This window comes from Salmo trutta, chromosome 6 (genome assembly GCF_901001165.1).
Source record: "Salmo trutta chromosome 6, fSalTru1.1, whole genome shotgun sequence".
In the NCBI taxonomy this organism is placed as follows: Eukaryota; Metazoa; Chordata; class Actinopteri; order Salmoniformes; family Salmonidae; genus Salmo; species Salmo trutta.
Window position 1 is genome coordinate 13,775,228 of NC_042962.1, and position 19,582 is coordinate 13,794,809.

Below are 19,582 nucleotides of genomic sequence, written 5' to 3' on the forward strand. Positions count from 1 at the left end.
TTTTCGAGAAAATATATTTTGCGTTTGAACCAAAATGGCGGTAGAACAATAGGATGTTGCGGTTACGTGTAAAATATGGATTGCACTGTTGGACACTGTAGATTTGCATTGCACAATATTTTACGTCAGTGCTATGAATTCAAATGAATATCGAGTTGCGCCACAAATTATTAGAAATTGAATAATAGCAAATTATTATTGAGACATGTAAAAATCTAACAAAAATGTCAAAGCCAATGGTCAATACATACTTCAAGAACAAAAATCCCGAAATGTTTCAATATTTCAATTTTTTTTATTCAACAGAAATATTTAGGTAATTTGCGCAACCCATATAATAAAAATATCAGGATTAAAAAATATGAGCGTACAGTGAGTGACATTCTGCGATTAGACGGATGGGTATACAGATAAAATTGATTTGGGCTGGCACTTAGGATGTTGATGTTGTAGCTTCAATGAGCTAGGCAGAGGCAAAAAGTCTGATATGGACAGTGATGGTGCCGAGATGGCAGGATCAGTGGAATAGAGATACTAAGGGCAGGCATTTATTTCAAGTACAGAGGAAAGTCGAGGAGGGGAGGACGGCAGAAAGGGACAGAAGAGAGGAGGCTATTTTTGTACAAAATTAAGGGTGGGACACAGCCATTTGAATACGACCTTAAATGTGATAGGAAAACATCCAACAGGAAAGTGTGATTATTGGCAGGAAACAGAGCCGTTGAGCTTGTATCGCTACAGTGTGGGCAGTATCAGAGGGAAAGAGAGAGGCTGAGATCTATTACGAGGGAGAAGGGGATACAGGAAATTAGTTTAAAGAGTCTGTTTAGTATAATGTCATTAGACATAGTCTCCAATATGTTGTTATCTTTTTTATTAAGAGCAACTGGGCTCGCGGGTAGGATTTAGTTTCTCCCTGTCTCTGGCCCACACTCCAGTACAGTAGGTGGCGGTAATGCACCATAACGTTGGATGCCAACCGCCAATAAACCCCACCGAAGAAGAAGTGACTTTCTGCGCATGCGGGGTCAGAGTTGACTGTGGAGGAGTGCGGTAGCTAAGCTAACAGCTAGCAACATACATGTGGAGGGTACGACAGGAGGAAACACCAAGTCTGTCAAAATTCCTCTACCCGAACTGTAAACTACTCAGAACTTCAACCACATCGAAACTAAAGAATAACAGTAGTTTACAATGAAAGGGTGAGTAAAGCCATTAAAAGAGATGTCTGTGTTCCTAGCACGGGTAAAGTTTTTTTTCTTGTCTTTTTTTTTTTTCAACGGGGGGCGGGAGAGGTGGTTGCAATGCTAACGGCTAGCTAAACCGTTTGCACGGTTAGGTAAAATAACAGCAGTGATTTTCGTCTCTACCAGTTATTAGACACAGTATCTCATTGGTTAACTAGTTAGCATATAACATATTTAACCTGCTAAGTGTGGCTAGTAGCGCGTGCATTTTCCATCAAATTAAACTTTTAACAAAAAGTCCCAAGTTTTTCATTTTACCTCTATTTAACTAGGCAAGTCAGTTAAGAACAAATCCTTATTTTCAATGACGGCCTAGGAACAGGAACGGCAGATTTGTACCTTGTCAGCTCGGGGATTTGAACTTGCAACCTTTCGGTTACTAGTCCAACGCTCTAACCACTAGGCTACCCTGCCGCCCTAGTTTGTAACATGCCTGTTAGTTCGTGGAGCTAGTTAGCTAACTAACGTTAGCTGGATTTTGAAACGTTTGAAGTCCGCTCTACTTTGACGTAACTATAGTTAATTACAAGGCTACTTTACGCCACACAACTCCAAGCTTGTTCAAAAAGCTACGTTAGCTAACGTTCCCTACCTAGCCGCTAGCTAAGTAAAGTAGCTAACACTTGCTAGCTAATTTAACTTGGAACAAATTAGATTAAAGCTGCAACAGTACTACCTAGTAGCATGCTGACGTTGGTCAGTACATTTTGACAATCATATTTAGCCATTGGCTAGTATTACTGGTTTCTGTGAAGGAGTGTATTTCGCTGACGTTAACTAGTTTATTAGGCAATCTTAAAATGACTCAAGTAACCCATTGATTCAACTACTGTTTGGGGCGTGAGCATCAACCATAAACCACAACATGCTCTGAGCATTTTTTTGTATTATTCTGTACATATTCGTATTATACAGTGCATTCAGAAAGTATTCCGATGCCTTGAGTTGTTCCACATTTTGTTACATTACAGCCTTATTCTAAAATGGATTATGTTGTTTTTTGCCTCATCAACAGCTGATTTATTAAACATTAAAATATTACATTTACATAAGTATTCAGCCCCTTTACTCATTACTTTGTTGAAACAGCAATTACAGCCTTGAGTCTTGGGTATGACGCTACAAGCTTGGCACACCTGTATTTGGGCAGTTTCTCCCATTCTTCTCAGCAGATCCTCTCAAGCTCTGTCAGGTTGAATGGGGTGTGTCGCTGCACAGCTATTTTCAGGTCTCTCCAGAGATATTAGATCAGGTTCAAGTCTGGGCAGTGGCTAGGCCACTCGAGGACATTCAGAGACTTGTCCCGAAGCAACTCCTGCGTAGTCTTGGCTGTGTGTTAAGGGTCTTTGTCCTGTTGGAAAGTAAACCTTAGCCCCAGTCTGAGGTCCTGAGCTCTCTAGAGCAGGTTTTCTTGAGGGTCTCTGTACTTTGCTTCGTTCATCTTTCATTCGATGCTGACTAGTCAAATCAAACTTTATTTGTCACATGCGCCATATACAACAAGTGTAGACCTTACCGTGAAATGTGTACTTACAAGTCCTTAACCAACAGTTCAGTTCAAGAAGAGTTAAGAAAATATTTACCAAATAGACTAAAGTAAAAAAAAAAAAAAGAATAAAAAGTAACACAATAACAATGCTATATACAGGGGGTACCGAGACAGTGTGCGGGGGTACAAGTTAGTTGAGGTCATTTGTACATGTAGGTAGGGGTGTTGTGACTATGCATAGATGCTACTCGGCGGTTTATCAACAGTGTACAAAAACCGCCGAGTAGCACGGCATATCATCTATGCATAGTCACAACACCCCTACCTACATGTACAAATGACCTCAACTAACTTGTACCCCCGCACACTGTCTCGGTACCCCCTGTATATAGCATTGTTATTGTGTTACTTTTTTTTCTTTTCTTTTTTTACTTTAGTCTATTTGGTAAATATTTTCTTAACTCTTCTTGAACTGAACTGTTGGTTAAGGGCTTGTAAGTACACATTTCACGGTAAGGTCTACACTTGTTGTATATGGCGCATGTGACAAATAAAGTTTGATTTGACGAGTCAATGTAAATAGTCCAGTGGCGATTTTATTAATTGTTCAGCAGTCTTATGGCTTGGGGGTGGAAGCTGTTTAGGAGCCTTTTGGTCCTAGACTTGTCGTTCCGGTACCGCTTGCCGTGCGGTAGCAGAGAAAAGTCTATAACTTAGGTGACTGGAGTCTGACAATTTTATGGGCGTTCCTCCGACTATTATAGTCGGTGTCAAGGAACTTGAAACTCTCGACCCGCTCCACTACAGCCCTGTCAATGTTAATGGGGGCCTGTTCAGCCCTCCTTTTCCTGTAGTCAACAATCAGCTCCTTTGTCTTGCTCACATTGAGGGAGAGGTTGTTGTCCTGGCACCATACTACCAGTTCTCTGACCTCTCTATAGGCTGTCTCATTGTTGTCAGTGATTAGGCCTACCACTGTTGTGTCGTCAGCAAACTTAACCTGTTTGGGATAGGGGGCAGTATTGAGAATTTTGGAAAAAATATGTGCCCATTTTTAACTGCCTCCTACACCAACTCAGAAGCTAGAATATGCATATTATTGTTCAGGTTTGGATAGAAAACACCCTAAAGTTTCTAAAACTGTTTGAATGGTGTCTGTGAGCATAACAGAACTCCTATGGCAGGCAAAAACCTGACAAGGTTTCATGCAGGAAGTGGCCTGTCTGACAAGGAGTTGTGCGTCTTGCATCTGTTTATTGAAGAGTAAGGATCTTAGCTGTAACGTGACAATTCCTAGGGCTCCAATAGGCTCTCAGAACCCGGGAAAAACCTGAACGATGACGAGGCGGCCTCTGGCTGAAACAGATTATCGCCTTTTCCAAGTGGCCGATCAGAGGACCATTGAATGAGGCGCGTGCACGATTTGCCCCCGTGGAGAAATTTCATTCGGCTGTTTAGGCTCATTGCAGATTCCCGGTCGGAATATTATCGCTTTTCTACGAGATAAATGGCATAAAAATTGGTTTTAAACAGCGGTTGACATGCTTCGAAGTACGGTAATGGAATATTTAGACATTTTTTGTCACGCCATGCGCCATGCTCGTGACCGTGATGTAGCATTCTGATAGTGTCTAGAACTCACGAACAAAACGTCGCTGTTTGGATATAACAATGGATTATTTGGGACCAAACCTACATTTGTTATTGAAGTAGAAGTTCTGGGAGTGCATTCTGACGAAGAACAGGAAAGGTAAGAACATTTTTCTTATAGGAAATGTGATTTTGGTGAAGGCTGAACTGGGTGGGTGTCTAAATAGCTAGCCCGTGATGGCTGGGCTATGTACTTAGAATATTGCAAAATGTGCTTCATCCGAAAAGCTATTTTAAAATCGGACATATCGAGTGCATAGAGGAGTAATGTATCTATAATTCTTAAAATAATTGTTATGCTTTTTGTGAACGTTTATCGTGAGTAATTTAGCAAACTGTTAGTAAATTCCCCGGAGGTTTGCAGGGGGTATGCTTTTTCTGAACGTCACATGCTAATGTAAAAAGCTGTTTTTTGATATAAATATGAACTTGATTGAACAGACATGCATGTATTGTATAACATAATGTCCTAGGTGTGTCATCTGATGAAGATCATAAAAGGTTAGTGCTGCATTTAGCTGTGGTTTGGGTTTTTGTGACATCATATGCTAGCTTGAAAAATGGGTGTCTGATTATTTCTGGCTGGGCACTCTCCTGACATAATCTAATGTTTTGCTTTCGTTGTAAAGCCTTTTTGAAATCGGACTGTGTGGTTAGATTAAGGAGAGTCTTGTCTTTAAATAGCTGTAAAATAGTCATATGTTTGAGAAATTGAAGTAATAGTATTTCAAACGATTCAAAAATCGCGCCACTGAATTCAGGTGGCTGTTACGTAGGTGGGACGAATTCGTCCCACATGCGCCAGAGAGGTTAATGATGGTGTTTGAGTCCAGTTTGGCCACGCAGTCGTGGGTGAACAGGGAGTACAGGAGGGGACTAAGTACACCCCCCTGAGGGGCCCCAGTGTTAACGATCAGCGTGGCAGACGTGTTGTTGCCGACTCGTACCACCTGGGAGCGGTCCGTCAGGAAGTCCAGGATCCAGTTGCAGAGGGAGGTGTTTAGTCCCAGAGTTCTTAGCTTAGTGATGAGCTTCGTGGGCACTATGGTGTTGAACACTGAGCTGTAGTCAATGAACAGCATTCTCACATAGGTGTTTCTTTTGTCCAGGTGGGAAAGGGCAGTGTGGAGTGCGATTGAGATTGCGTGATCTGTGGATCTGTTGGGGCGGTATGCGAATCGGAGTGGGTCTAGGGTGTCCGGGAGGATGCTGTTGTGAGCCATGACCAGCCTTTCAAAGCACTTCATGGCTACTGACGTGAGTTATGGGGCGGTAATCATTGAGGCAGGTTACCTTCGCTTTCTTGGGCACAGGGACTATGACGGTCTGCTTAAAACATGTAGGTATTACAGACTCGGTCAGGGAGAGGTTGAAAATGTCAGTGAAGACACTTGACAGTTGGTCCGCACATGCTTTGAGTACACGCCCTGGTAATCCGTCTGGCCCAGCGGCTTTGAATGTTGGCCTGTTTAAAGGTCTTGCTCACATCGGCTACCGAGAGCGTCAGCCAGAACAGCTGGTGCTCTTGTGCATGCCTCAGTGTTGCTTGCCTTGACGCGAGCATTAAAGGCATTTAGCTCGTCTGGTCTCCATAACAGTGTTCCGGTGTAGTAGGATTCAATCTTAATTCTGTATTGACGCTTTGCTTGTTTGATGGTTTGTCTGAGGGCATAGCGGGATTTCTTGTAAGCGTCAGGATTAGTCTCCCGCTCCTTGAAAGCGGCAGCTCCAGCCTTTAGCTCGATGCGGATGTTGCCTGTAATCCATGACTTCTGGTTGGGATATGTACGTACGGTAACTGTGGGGATGACGTCGTTGATGCACTTATTGATGAAACCGGTGACTGGGGTGGTGTACTCCTCATGCCATTGGATGATTCCTGGAACATATTCCCGTCTGTGCTAGCAAAACAGTCCTTTAGTGTAGCATCCGTGTCATTTGACGTGCTCAATGGGATTGAGATCTGGGCTCCTCGCTGGCCATGGCAGAACACTGACATTCCTGTCTTGCAGGAAATCACGCACAGAACGAGCAGTATGGCTGGTGGCATTGTCATGCTGGTGGGTCATGTCAGGATGAGCCTGCAGGAAGGGTATCGCATGAGGGGGAGGATGTCTTCCCTGTAACGCACAGCGTTGAGACTGAGCTTGTCATTGCAGGCAGTCTGATGATGCTGTGACACACCGCTCCAGACCATGACGGACCCTCCACCTCCAAATCGATCCCGCTCCAGAGTACAGGCCTCGGTGTAACGCTCATTCCTTCGACGATAAACGCGAATCCGACCATCACCCCTGGTGAGACAAAACCGCGACTCGTCAGTGAAGAGCACTTTTGGCCGGTCCTGTCTGGTCCAGCGACGGTGGGTTTGTGCCCATAGGCGACATTGTTGCCGGTGATGTCTGGTGAGGACCTGTCTTACAACAGGCCTACAAGCCCTCAGTCCAGTCGCTCTCAGCCTATTGCGGACAGTCCTGTGCAGGTGTTGTTACACGTGGTCTGCCGCTGCGAGGACGGTCAGCTGTCCGTCCTGTCTCCCTGTAGCGCTGTCTTAGGCGTCTCACAGTACGGACATTGCAATTTATTGCCCTGGCCACATCTGCAGTCCTCATGCCTCCTTGCAGCATGCCTAAGGCACGTTCATGCAGATGAGCAGGAACCCTGGGCATCTTTCTTTTGGTGTTTTTCAGAGTTAGGACCCTAAAGAGGCCTTTCTACTAAGTTTTCATAACTGTGACATTAATTACCTACCGTCTGTAAGCTGTTAGTGTCTTAACGACCGTTCCACAGGTGCATGTTCATTAATTGTTTATGATTCATTGAAAAAGCATGGGAAACAGTGTTTATACCCTTTACAATGAAGATCTGTGAAGTTATTTGGATTTTTACGAATTATCTTTGAAAGACGGGGTCCTGAAAAAGGAACGTTTCTTTTTTTGCTGAGTTTAGATGAGAACTCTTTTGGTAGATAGTGTGGCCTACAGCTTATCATAAGGTACTATTCTCAGGCCAGTAATACCTCGAGACTTCTTTAATATTAGACATTGCCTACCAGCTGTTATTGACATAGACACACACCCCCACCCCTTGTCTTACCAGACATAGCTTCTCTGTTCTGCCGGTGCGTGGAAAATCCCTCCAGCTCTATATCTGTCTCGGTGAAACATAAGATATTACAGTTTTAATGTCCCATTGGTAGGATAATCTTAATCATAGGTCAACAATTTTGTTTTCCAATGATTGCACTTTGGCAAGAAGAATGGGTGGCAGTGGGAGTTTACTCGCTGGCCTATGGATTCTCAGAAGGCTGCCCGATCTGCGGCCCCTTTAACTGCATATTTTCTTCAACCAAATGACGGGGATCTGGGCCTGTTCCAGTGAAAGCAGTATGTCCTTCTCTTCGGACTCGTTAAAGGAAAAAGTTTCTTCCAGTCCGCGGTGAGTAATCGCTGTTCTGATTTCCGGAAGTTATTTTCAGTCATAAGAGACGGTAGCAGCAATATTATGTACAAAATAAGTTACACAAAATGCAAAAAATAGCACAATTGGTTGGGAGAATGTAAAACGTCAGCCATGTTCTTCGGCGCTATCTTTAGGTCTCCCAGTCCCTGCCACTGAAAAACATCCTTGCAGCATGATGCTGACACCACCATGCTTCACTGCAGGGATTCTGCCTTGTTTCCTTCGGATGTGACACTTGGCATTAGGCCAAAGATTTCAATCTTGGTTTCATCCGACCAGAGAATCTTGTTTCTCATGGTCAGAGTCCTTTAGGTGCCTTTTGGCAAACTCCAAGCAGACTGCCATGTGCCTTTTACCGACGAGTGGCTTCCGTCTTGCCACTCTACCATAAAGGCCTGATTGGTGGAGTTCTGCAGAGATGTTTGACCTTCTGGAAGGTTCTCCCATTTCCACAGAGTAACTCATGAGCTCTGTCCGAGACCATCAGGTTCTTGGTCACCTCCCTGACCAAGGCCCTTCTCCCCCGATTGCTCAGTTTGGCCGGGTGGCCAACTTAGTCTTGGTGGTTCCAAACTTCTTCCATTTAAGGATGGTCACTGTGTTCTTGCGGACCTTCAATGCTGCAGAATAAAAACAAAATCCTTCCACAGATCTGTCTCTTGACACAATCCTGTCTCGCTCTTCCACACTCCATCAACTTGAGACATCTGTGGCTTTGTGTTGTGACAAACGTGCTCATTTTAGAGTGGCCTTTTATTGTCCCCAGCACAAGGTGCCTCTGTGTAATGATCATGCTGTTTTATCGGCTTCTTGATATGCCACAACTGTCAGGTAGATGGATTATCTTGGCAAAGGAGAAATGCTCATTAAACAGGGATGTAAACAAATTTGTTCACAATATGTGAACATTTTAGATAAACTTTTTGTCCATATGGAACATTTCTGGGATCTTTAATTTCAGCTCCTGAAACATGGTAACAATAATTTACATGTTGCGTTCATATTTTTGTTCAGTATAGTTGAAAAGTTGCTAATTAGCTAAAATGCTTAAGTTGTCCGTGATGAGATTCGAACTTGCAACCGTTGGACTCGTAACCATACCAAACATTATACTAATTTGAGTAGCTCAGAATAACAATTACTATGATACCTCTAGTCTGAGACCAGGCTGTTAACCAATGTGCTTTCAGGTAGTCGTCCCCTATCTGCCAAGGTTACAAAATATCAGTTCCCAAGTGGATCCGTTGTGAATAGCTAAGTTTTGTTACTGTAGGTAACACACAGCTAGCTAGTGTAAGTGAAGTTATACAAGGTAGCCCAATAATGGACTAAAGGAGCCTAAGGTTAACTCTTATAGTGTTAGGGTTCCAAATGGCAATATTTCCATGTTACAGCGCTTGTTAACGGAGAACAGCCGGAGTGGACTACCTGTGCTAATTAGCCACATGCGTCTCCGAACACCTGTGTGTAAACTGAAGACACCACAAATGTGTTGTCACTGAAAAATACTGTAGGCTGCAACTGTGTTAAAACCAGTTTTAACAGTAAGTGTATATTTTGCATTTGTGAAATTATTTTGATGTGATATGGATTTAGGGATTTATGTTTATTGAACTGCACCGCAATTGAGAATCTATTCACGTTTAGATAGATCATTTGGCTGTTTTGGCATCCAGAGCCAATTCACCTCGAAACAGAACATGTAAGGTCCTTGGACTATAAAGGTGTGTATCAATTTAACCTTTTTTGTTTTTAGAAAATGTATTTCTTGCTGATATGAAACAAAGTTCTTATGCTTCCAAAACCGTACCGCAAGCGATGCGCGTTAACTCCCCCGTACATAAGATGCGTTCGTCCAATGATTTGTGTGTAATGGAACTCAGTCATGATCAAGGGCTAGATACAATGTAACGTATACAGTATATGTGGCTAAGTGATTCTATCAACAGGGAAGAAATCCTACCGATAGTGGATCAAATAAGACTGATGTGTAGATTCCATGTTGATACATAATCAAACCATAATTTCAGGTTGTTTGCTTATTTACTAAACAAGTTCCCCTAACAGTGGTTACCAAACTTTTTATAGTCCCGTACCCCTTCATTCAACCTCCAGCTGCGTACCCCACTAGCACCAGGGTCATCACACTCTCAAATGTTGTTTTTTTGCCATCATTGTAAGCCTGCCACAAACACACTAAGTTACATTTATTAAACATAAGAATTAGGGATGCACGATATATCAGTGAACATATAAGAATCGGCCGATATTAGCTTAAAAATGCCAACATCGGTATCGGCCAGATGTCTAGTTTAACGCCGACGTTAAAAACCGATGACGCCACGTAAAACTTTGCTCTACACTTACAACACAGCATTCCTAACCTAGCCCACAATGTCTGCTGTGTGGATAGAGCAGTCAACAAGTCGAGCAGTCATTTGAAAGAGTAAGACATTTTCAGCAAGACAACTCAAAGGCGAAATCCATTAAAGCCAAGATAATGGAATTCATTGCCCTTGACAGTCAACCGTTCTCTGTCGTGGGAGATGTTGGCTTTCGCCGACTGGTCGAGCACCGGTACACACTAACAAGGGCACTGTTTTTCCAGATGTTGCCCTACCGGAGTTGCACAGTAATAGCGTCACTGCTATTAGCTTCACAACATGCATACTATGGAACACCGTTTGGGTCTTTGCGCGTCAAAAAGATACAGTAGCACTGTCAAAGCTGTACACAAAAGTCTGCAAACAAGCAAACACCGGCCACGAACGATGTGTTTCCAATACCGCGTTGGTATTAAAGCATAATTTGTTCGACTGCAACAAATTATGCTTTATTAAAGCTAGTTACTGGGGTAGCTAGCTTTAGCTTGGTACCTAGCTAGCACCAATACAACCAGCCTGAAAACAATGAGCAGTAGAAACTGCAGTCGTTTTCATTATTCTTAGCAAAGATTTAGGAATCCTTGTAAGTTGTTGTTCGCCTATGGAAATTGAACTTCAATTCATGAAAGTAAATAGCTAGCCGGCTACTTAACCGTGTTGCCCAAAGCTAACGTTATAAGCAGCCATCTAGCTTTATCTGGCTAGTGAGGCCAGACCGGACCTGGTTATGTGTTGTGAAGCTAGCCACAATAAGGATTAGGCACAATAGTGGAATTTTCGGTTTTTCCTTCAAAATAAAAGTATGACATTGACAGTGATGCAAATGAATAGAAATAGAATAATTGTCATACTTTAATTTTGAAGGCTAACTGCAAAGTCCACTATTGTGGCTAATCCTTATTGTGGCTAGCTTCACATAGATGGGTCTGACCACCATTAATCAAATAAGAACTGTCTTATAAATTATGGTTATTTTAGATGACACCTGGATTGTTGTTTTCCTATGTTTTTGGGGAAGAACATTGTTTGCATTCATGAGCTAGCTAGCTTTTTTTTTAATGACCTGCACTGATAGATGCGCAAGACAATTTTACCAGCATCATAGCATACGTATTGATGAATCGTTGTGACATATGAAATGAGTGATGGTGTAATTAATATGTAATAACTTTAAAATTAATGAACGCGTTAAATTATTGTGACGTGCAGTATTATTCAGGTCCTGATTGGTCAACAAGCTTATTTGACGTATCTTTTTTTGGCATGGAAAGACCCAAACGGCATTCCGTAGAAATCCTGATTGAGGATGAAACGACTGAACACATGAACAACGAAACAGCACAGCAAGTAAATGAAAGAAATAGGTTTTGATTATGTTTTACTGGTAATGGGGACATACATAAATGCCAACAAAATAACTTTTTGGTGTGCGTGTGTGTAACCTTTATTTAACTAGGCAAGTCAGTTAAGAACAAATTCTTATTTACAATGACGGCCCGGACGACGCTGGGCCAATTGTGCGCCGGCCTATGGGACTCCCAAATATGGCCTGTTGTGATACAGCCTGGATTTGAACCAGGGACTGTAGTGACACCCTGTGCACTGAGATGCAGTGCCTTAGACCTCTGTGTCAACTATTTAACTGTAATAGAATGCTTAAAAGGCCACACTTTTTGGGGGGCAAGGAAAATGTCAGATATCGGCATCGGCCAAAAATGTCACGTCGGTGCATCACTAATAAGAACGAGGGAGTTTGTCACAACCCGGCTTGTGGGAAGTGACAAAGATCTCTTATAGGACCAGGGCACAAATAATAATATAGTAATCAGTAATTTTGCTCGTTATTTAGCTAGCTTACATATAAAACCTTATTTGTTCATTAAAAAAACTCACCAACGGTTAATGAGAAGGGTGTGCTTGAAAGGATGCACATAACTCTGCAATGTTGGGTTGTATTGGAGAGAGTCTCAGTTTTAAGTCATTTTCCACACACCGTCTGTGCCTGTATTTAATTTTCATGCTAGTGAGGGTCGAGAATCCACTCTCGCATAGGTACGTGGTTGCTAAGGGCATCAGTGTCTTAACAGCGCAATTTGCCAAGGCAAGAAACTCTGAGCGCAGCCCTATCCAGAAATCTGGCAGTAGCTTCTGATTAAATTCAATTTTCACAGACCTGCTTGTTGCAATTTCAATGAGGCTCTCTTGTTCAGATATCGGTAAGTGGACTTGCATGAAAGAGATAACGAATCCAGTTGTCAACTGTTTTGGGAAAGTAATTGTGCACCCAGCTCACTCATGTGCTTCCCTATATCACATTTGACGTTGTCCGTAAGCTTGTTCATTTGCGGAGAGTCCCTGTAATCCTAGATTCAGATAATTCAGGCAAGAAAAAACATCACCCAGATAGGCCAGTCATGTGAGAAACTTGTCATCATGCAAGTGGTCAGACAAGTGAAAATGATGGTCAGTAAAGAGAACTTTAAGCTCGTCTCTCAATTAAAAAACCGTCAATACTTTGCCTCTTGTTAACCAGCGCACTTCTGTATGTTGTAAAAGCGTTACATGGTCGCTGCCCATATCATTGCATAGTGCAGAAAATACACGAGTTCAGGGGCCTTGCTTTAAAAAAGTTAACCATTTTCACTGAAGTGTCCAAAACGTCTTTCAAGCTGTCAGGCATTTCGTTGGAAGCAAGAGCCTCTCTGTGGATGCTGCAGTGTACCCAAGTGGCGTCGGGAGCAACTGCTTGCACGTGCGTTACCACTCCACTATGTCTCCCTGTCATGGCTTTTGCGCAATCAGTACAGATACCAACAAAGTCCATTCGATGTCACAAAGCTGTCCAGTACTTTAAAAATATCCTCTCATGTTGTCCTAGTTTGCAGAAGAGGATGTCTTCCTTATTTGACCCCCCCCATAAACGTAACGGACATATACCAGGAGCTGTGCCAGGCCCGCCACATCTGTTGACTCATCCAGCTATAACGCATAGAATTCACAGGCTTGTATGCGAAGAAGTTATTGTTTCAAAACATCTCCTGCCATGTCACTGATGCGTCGTGAAACAGTGTTTGATGAAGGCATTGTCTGTTTAGATTATTTGGCCTTTTCCCCCAGCATTGTCCCAGCCATATCCACAGCAGCAGGAAGAATGAAGTCCTCCACAATAGTATGGGGCTTGCCTATCCTAGCCACTCGGTAGCTCACCATATAAGATGCTTCTAGCCCCTTCTTATTAATGGTATCTGTTGCTTTTATACATGTCTTACTACTTGAAAGTCGTCTTTATTCTCGCCCAAAAAACTCCTGTGGCTTATTTTTCACATTGTCATGTTTCGTTTCTAAATGTCTACGCAAGAGTGAAGGTTTCCCGCGAGAGAGTAACGGTTAATGTGATTGGATGTTAATTATTTGACTAGGCACATGTATTTGACTAATTTCGCTAAACACTAGATGGTTTAAGTTTATTTTTGGCAGTGAAACAAGGCTACTCAGGTGAGGAAAAAACCTCACCCAAATGTATTGCCCTGTTGAAAAATATAAATGCACTGTTTGAAAATGTGAAGAAAAAAAGAATTAAAAAAAATAAATAATTTTATCACATTTTTATTTGTCGTACCCCTGGGGGTACAGACTAATGGTGGGGTCTCAGAGCAGATGTCTTAGATTTGAATATTGGCAATGTCGCCAGGTCTCTGCTGTCACTCTATCCGGCCTGTCTGACTGCTGTCGAACACGTGACCAGCAGCTGTTGTCAGCAGGTTTTAACATGAGTCGCCCTATAAATACCTCTGTGCGCTCCCAGGAGTAAATCAATTGGAGGCAAATGGTCAAACTCAAGAGACATGAAAACAAACTCTCAGTCCCAGAGATTGACATTTACCTAAACATGCTTAATCTTTCATGATCAAGGCACACAGGAAAGGCTGTTTACATGCATAAAGATTGCATGTAGCTGCATGTAACATGACAGTCATCCCAATTGAATTAATGTGGGGTTTTGCCTTGGGGGGCAGATTTTGTGTCTGGTGTAGTGCTGTGTGCATGATGCCACTGTTAACCTGTTGGGATGACAGGTGGCAGCTGTCAATGCATCTGGGCTGGTCCAGGTGGCACACAGTGGCAGGAGAACTGGCTGCCCAGCCAGCTCCCTAGAAGAGCTCAAGGCAGACCAGATCATGTCCTCAGGCACTGTTAGACATCTGTGTTTACCAAAATACTTAATGTGAGTTGTGCCTTGTGTACACATACCATGACCACCTGTGGATCAGTCGCTGTGGATATGAGTGCCACATTAAAAGTATGTGGGTACCCCTTCAAATTAGTGAATTCGGCGATTCCAGCCACAACCACTGCTGACAGGTGTGTAACATTGAGAGCCATGCATTCTCCATAGACAAACATTGGCAGTAGAATGGCCTTACTGAAGAGCTCAGTGACTTTCAACGTGGCACCGTCATAAGATGCTACCTTCCCAACAAGTCAGTTTGTCAAATTTCTGCCTTGCTAGAGCTGCCCCGCTCAACTGTAAGTGATGTTATTGTGAAGAGGATATGTCTAGGAGCAACAATGGCTCACCTGCAAAATGTTAGACCACACAAGTTCACTGAACGGGACCGCCGAATGCTGGAACGTGTTATAATCGTCTCACTACCGAGTTCCAAACAACCTCTGGAAGCACGTCAACACAAGAACTGTTCGTCAGGAGTTGAAATGGGTTTCCATGGTCGAGCAGCCGCACACAAGCCTAAGATCACCATGTGCAATGCCAAGCGTTGGCTGGAGTGGTGTAAAACTCGCCGCTATTGGACTCTGGAGCAGTGGAAACACATTGTCTGGAGTGATGAAACACTCTTCACCATCTACCAGTCAATGGACGAATCTGGGTTTGGCAGATGCCAGGAAAATGCTACCTGCCTTAATGCATAGTGCCAACTGTAAAGTTTGGTGGAGGGGGAATAATGGTATGGGGTTATTTTTTATGGTTCGGGCTAGGCCCCTTAGTTCCAGTGAAGGGAAATGTTAACGCTACAGCATAGAATGACATTCTAGATGATTCTGTGCTTCCAACATTGTGGCAACAGTTTGACAGCATGACAATGTTCCCGTGCACAAATAGAGGTCCCTACAGAAACTGTTTGTCGAGATCTAATTGCTCAACAATAGTGCCCGACCTCATTAATGCTCTTGTGGCTGAATGGAAGCAAGACCCTGCAGCAATGTTCCAACATTTAATGAAAAGCCTTCCCAGAAGAGTGGAGGCTGTTATAGCAGCAAAGGGGGGACCAACTCTATGTTAATGCCCATGAGTTTGGAATGAGTTATTTAAAAGTGTCCACATACTTTTGATCATTTAGTGTATCTGTGTGTGTTGTTTTGCTTGGTTAGACCCCCCCTGTGCCCAGCTGGTTGACCGTTCTGCTCTTGTTCCAGTAGCCGGATCGAGCTGGGGGACGTTACGCCCCACAACATTAAACAGTTGAAACGCCTCAACCAGGTCATCTTTCCCGTCAGCTACAATGACAAGTTCTACAAGGACGTGCTTGAAGTGGGAGAGCTCGCCAAGCTAGGTAAGACGAGACGGGCTTGCCCAATGACGTAGTCTATTGATGCACTTGTTTTGGTTGTTTACTTATGGTGTGTTATGAGAAAATGCTGCATGGCACTGATGTGTGATACCTCTGACCCCTGTGTTTGTAGCATACTTCAATGACATTGCGGTGGGGGCAGTGTGCTGCAGAGTGGACCACTCTCAGAACCAGAAGAGACTGTATATCATGACACTGGGCTGCCTAGCGCCCTACCGCAGGTTAGGCATAGGTACGGTGCAGATCTTTTGTTTTCGTACATCGACAATAGCCAGCTTCACACCATATTCACTTGTATCCTCTCATACTGTTTGCAGTTTTTTTTTTACATGTTTTAAAAATATATATATAATTAAACATTTTTTACATAATCTTAAGCTACCTAGGTGGGACAACCACATATCAGTCATAGTTACTATATTGAGGGAAAATGTATTTACCATCTGCCAAGTCAGAGCTAGTCACTGGTGTTACATGTTGTCAAACTCCTGATCTTCTGTCTTGTATTGTGACCAGGAACAAAGATGCTGAACCATGTGTTAAACATCTGCGAGAAGGATGGCACCTTTGACAACATTTACCTGTAAGTCTATAATGAAGGATCTGTGTTCTGCGTCTTAAGGCGCTTACAGATGGGCCACGGTAATCGGCAATCGAACCACAAGAGAATCCGCTTACCGTATGTAGAGACCAGCGCTTCCGATTGTCAGCTTGAATATTGTCATTAAAACGTTGTTTGATTGGTTGACAACTCCGCTCATTGGTCAACTATGAGCAGCGGCTGCTTAAGACTTAAGCTAATGTCATCTTTTGGCGTCTCGAGCGCCAAGCCAGCAGCACCGCTCACGGGAGTGAGGACCACGAACCACGGCGCTAGCAAAACTGCATGTGATTTGCCACCCTACTCCCATGGAAGTCTGTTACCTTTGGTGCTTAGTCTGTAAGCTCTTTACGGTGCATCTCAGTATTTCTAAATGGACTCTTCTCATGTCCGCTCACTGTGTTGATGTGAAAGAACTGGACAGGTGAAAGCAATTGCCTAGTATGGGCATAGTATACACCATATTGCTTTCACCATTTCTCTGTTTTCACATCAGTGCAGATGGAGGAAAAGCCCTGCTATTGAGATGCATACTCAGTGGTCAGTTAAATGTTTGTCATCCCTTAACTCCTAATTCACACGCTTCTATCTGCGTTTACCCTTTTTACACTAACTCTTACTATTGTAAAGTGGTTGTTCCACTGGATATCATAAGGTGAATGCACCAATTTGTAAGTCGCTCTGGATAAGAGCGTCTGCTAAATGACGTAAATGTAACTCATAACATACGCTGCTGCTACAGTTTATTATCTATCCTGTTGCCTAGTCACTTTACCCCTACCTATATGTACATATCTACCTCAATTACCTCGTACCGCTGCACATCGACTCGGTACTGGTACCCTGTGTATATATCCACGTTATCGTTACTCATTGTGTATTTATTCCTTGTGGTATAATTGTTCTATTATTTCACTTCTCTGCGTTATTGGGAAGGGCCCGTAAGTAAGCATTCCACTGTTGGTCTACACCTGTTTATGAAGCATGTGACAAATAAAATGTTATTTGATTTGGATTTCTTCTTTCATCTGACAGTCACGTGCAGATAAGCAACGAGTCGGCCATCGACTTCTACCAGAAGTTTGGCTTTGAGATCATCGAAACGAAAAAGAACTACTACAAGAGGATAGAGCCTGCAGACGCCCACGTGCTTCAGAAGAGCCTGCGCAGCCCGTGTGCGCCCCCTGGGGAAGAGCTGCAGAAGACCGAGTAGGGGCTGCAGCCTCAGGGAAAGAGCATGGTCGTGCCCCACCTCCCCCAGAAACAGAACTGTGACAGATGCCTATGGGTCGACACATTCATCCACTTTCTTCAAAGGATGTTAAAAAGAGCGAAACAAAAAAATCTAAGTTTAAAAAAACAAAACATGGCATTTTTATTTTGCAAAAAAAGAGTCCCAATAAAAGATTTTTAAAAACTAAACTAAGGGTTCAGAATACAAAAGTGCTCAGAAAAGCTGCTGACTTAAGACAGTTTAGAAATGTTGGGGGGGTGGGGTGGGGGTGGTTCTGTGTTTGCAAATCATACTTTTTGTGTTTGAGTTTTTAAAAGCGGTTATAAAGGTAAGGGGACATATCTTTGGTGTTTGGACGACAAAAAAAACAATAGAACTGAATAGGGAAAAAATGTACGGTAAGAGATTATCGTTGACAAAGGAAGTCCCCAAATGGCAACATTATTGATGCTTTGAGTTGTCATGGTGACTCCTTCATAACACTGAACTCCAGCCCATCACCACCTGAGCCCAGGGACTTATGGGAAGTTTTTACTGGTGGTTGAGACTTCCTGTTTCTTCTGGCAATATGCGAAGTGTGAGCCTTGCATAGGGGATGCAATACTTCGTGACGTCAAAGCTCTGACACCACTCCAGAGGGGAAAAGGAGAAATGAGTGCCCTCATAGAATGGGCATGAGGATTGATGAACAGTTTCAAGGTGTGGGAAGATTTGGGGGAGTGGATTCTCCTATTTGTTTCTGAATGGTTGTTTCTCAACCCATCTTTAATTCTCTCTTCAGCTCTCCCCCCCCCCCCCCCCCCCCCCCCTAAATGCCAACTGGCTCAGGGCTTCTCCTGGGCTTGCCACAGATGCTGTGTGAGAGAGTTCTGGAAACCCTCAGAGATCAGGGTGTGAGATGGGCAAAGATATATGAGATCAAAGGATATAACTGGTGTCTTAAGATGTTGATGTTTTTGTCAAAGTACAAAGATGGAACAAGACATCCAGAAGGGGGGGGGGGGGGGGGGGGGTTGGTTGAGTACCCAGTCTGTATTTACAGTAGATTGGTGCCACAATTATTGTATCTCCATTTCAGGACTAGAGCAGTTCAATTGACTGGATAAGATGGAGACCTCTCTGCCTTGGTGGAGTGCATGAATGAGTTTGTTGTGGATGCTTCTGTTTAGATTGGCACTTTATAGTTAGCCTGAGTACTGTCTGGTACCGAGACTAACCTTTAATGGCCCTTTAGTAGGAGGTTGTAACCAAGTCAACTAGATTTATCAAGTAACCTTTCTGTGCGCTTCACTCATGACCATCTATTCAAGATTGTGGGAAGGTTGTGTGTTGGTTTGGGAGTTTCCTCTGTGGGCCCCTCAGAACCAGAAGCCCAGGAGAAACCTTGCCGACTGCATGCTGGGAGAGTAGTCCCCCCTCCACTGTTGTAAAAGCATGTTTTGTTTTCTTTGAAGAATTTTATATTTTCTGGAGCTCTATATTGTAAGACTTTTTAACCACCTAAATAAAATAAATACTATTTGCATTGTGGGTTCATGTTTATTTTTTTGTATATCCAAAACCACTGTCCAAGACTGGGATATGGATCAGACTGAAAACAGCATAATGAAGAAGCCTATTTGAAACTAGTCCATATTGCGCAAGAGTATTTCAGAGGGAATGTTGATCATCTCCTTAAACTCAGATAATCTTTATTATCCCTGAGGGGCAATTTACTCTACAGCAGGAAGTCCAAATACATGAGTATAAAAATGCACTTTTGTACAACAAGCTCAAATCTGACTTTCAATGGTTTGTACTGTGATCTTGCTTGAGCCGTCAATCTTTCAAACCACATTTCAGGAGTATGACCCAGTACACATTTTGATTGGATCATTGACCGAATCTCTTGATTCCAATTCGTTTCGGTTTACCTACGCCTCTTTCT

General features: G+C 43.1%; 1 protein-coding gene across 2 annotated transcripts; it reads left to right on the forward strand.

The window, feature by feature from the left end:
- Positions 1–1,005: 1,005 nt before the first annotated feature.
- Positions 1,006–19,180, forward strand: LOC115195477 (N-alpha-acetyltransferase 50). Of its 2 annotated transcripts, none has more exons than XM_029755355.1 (5): positions 1,006–1,202; positions 15,666–15,802; positions 15,933–16,052; positions 16,337–16,403; positions 17,457–19,180. In XM_029755355.1, the coding sequence occupies exons 1-5, from the start codon at positions 1,195–1,197 to the stop codon at positions 17,632–17,634; spliced, it is 510 nt and encodes a 169-aa protein (XP_029611215.1). In that variant the 5' UTR covers positions 1,006–1,194; the 3' UTR covers positions 17,635–19,180. The 2 variants fall into 2 exon arrangements, with proteins under 2 accessions (XP_029611215.1, XP_029611217.1); XM_029755357.1 differs by having other exon boundaries at positions 1,008–1,202; positions 15,669–15,802.
- The last annotated feature ends 402 nt before the right edge of the window (positions 19,181–19,582 follow it).

Excerpts from the sequence above, each read along its gene's own strand:
- LOC115195477 (XM_029755355.1), top strand. Across the intron at positions 15,803-15,932 it reads GGGAGAGCTCGCCAAGCTAG|CATACTTCAATGACATTGCG; the intron begins GTAAGACGAGAC and ends CTGTGTTTGTAG. Across the intron at positions 16,404-17,456 it reads ACCTTTGACAACATTTACCT|TCACGTGCAGATAAGCAACG; the intron begins GTAAGTCTATAA and ends TTCATCTGACAG.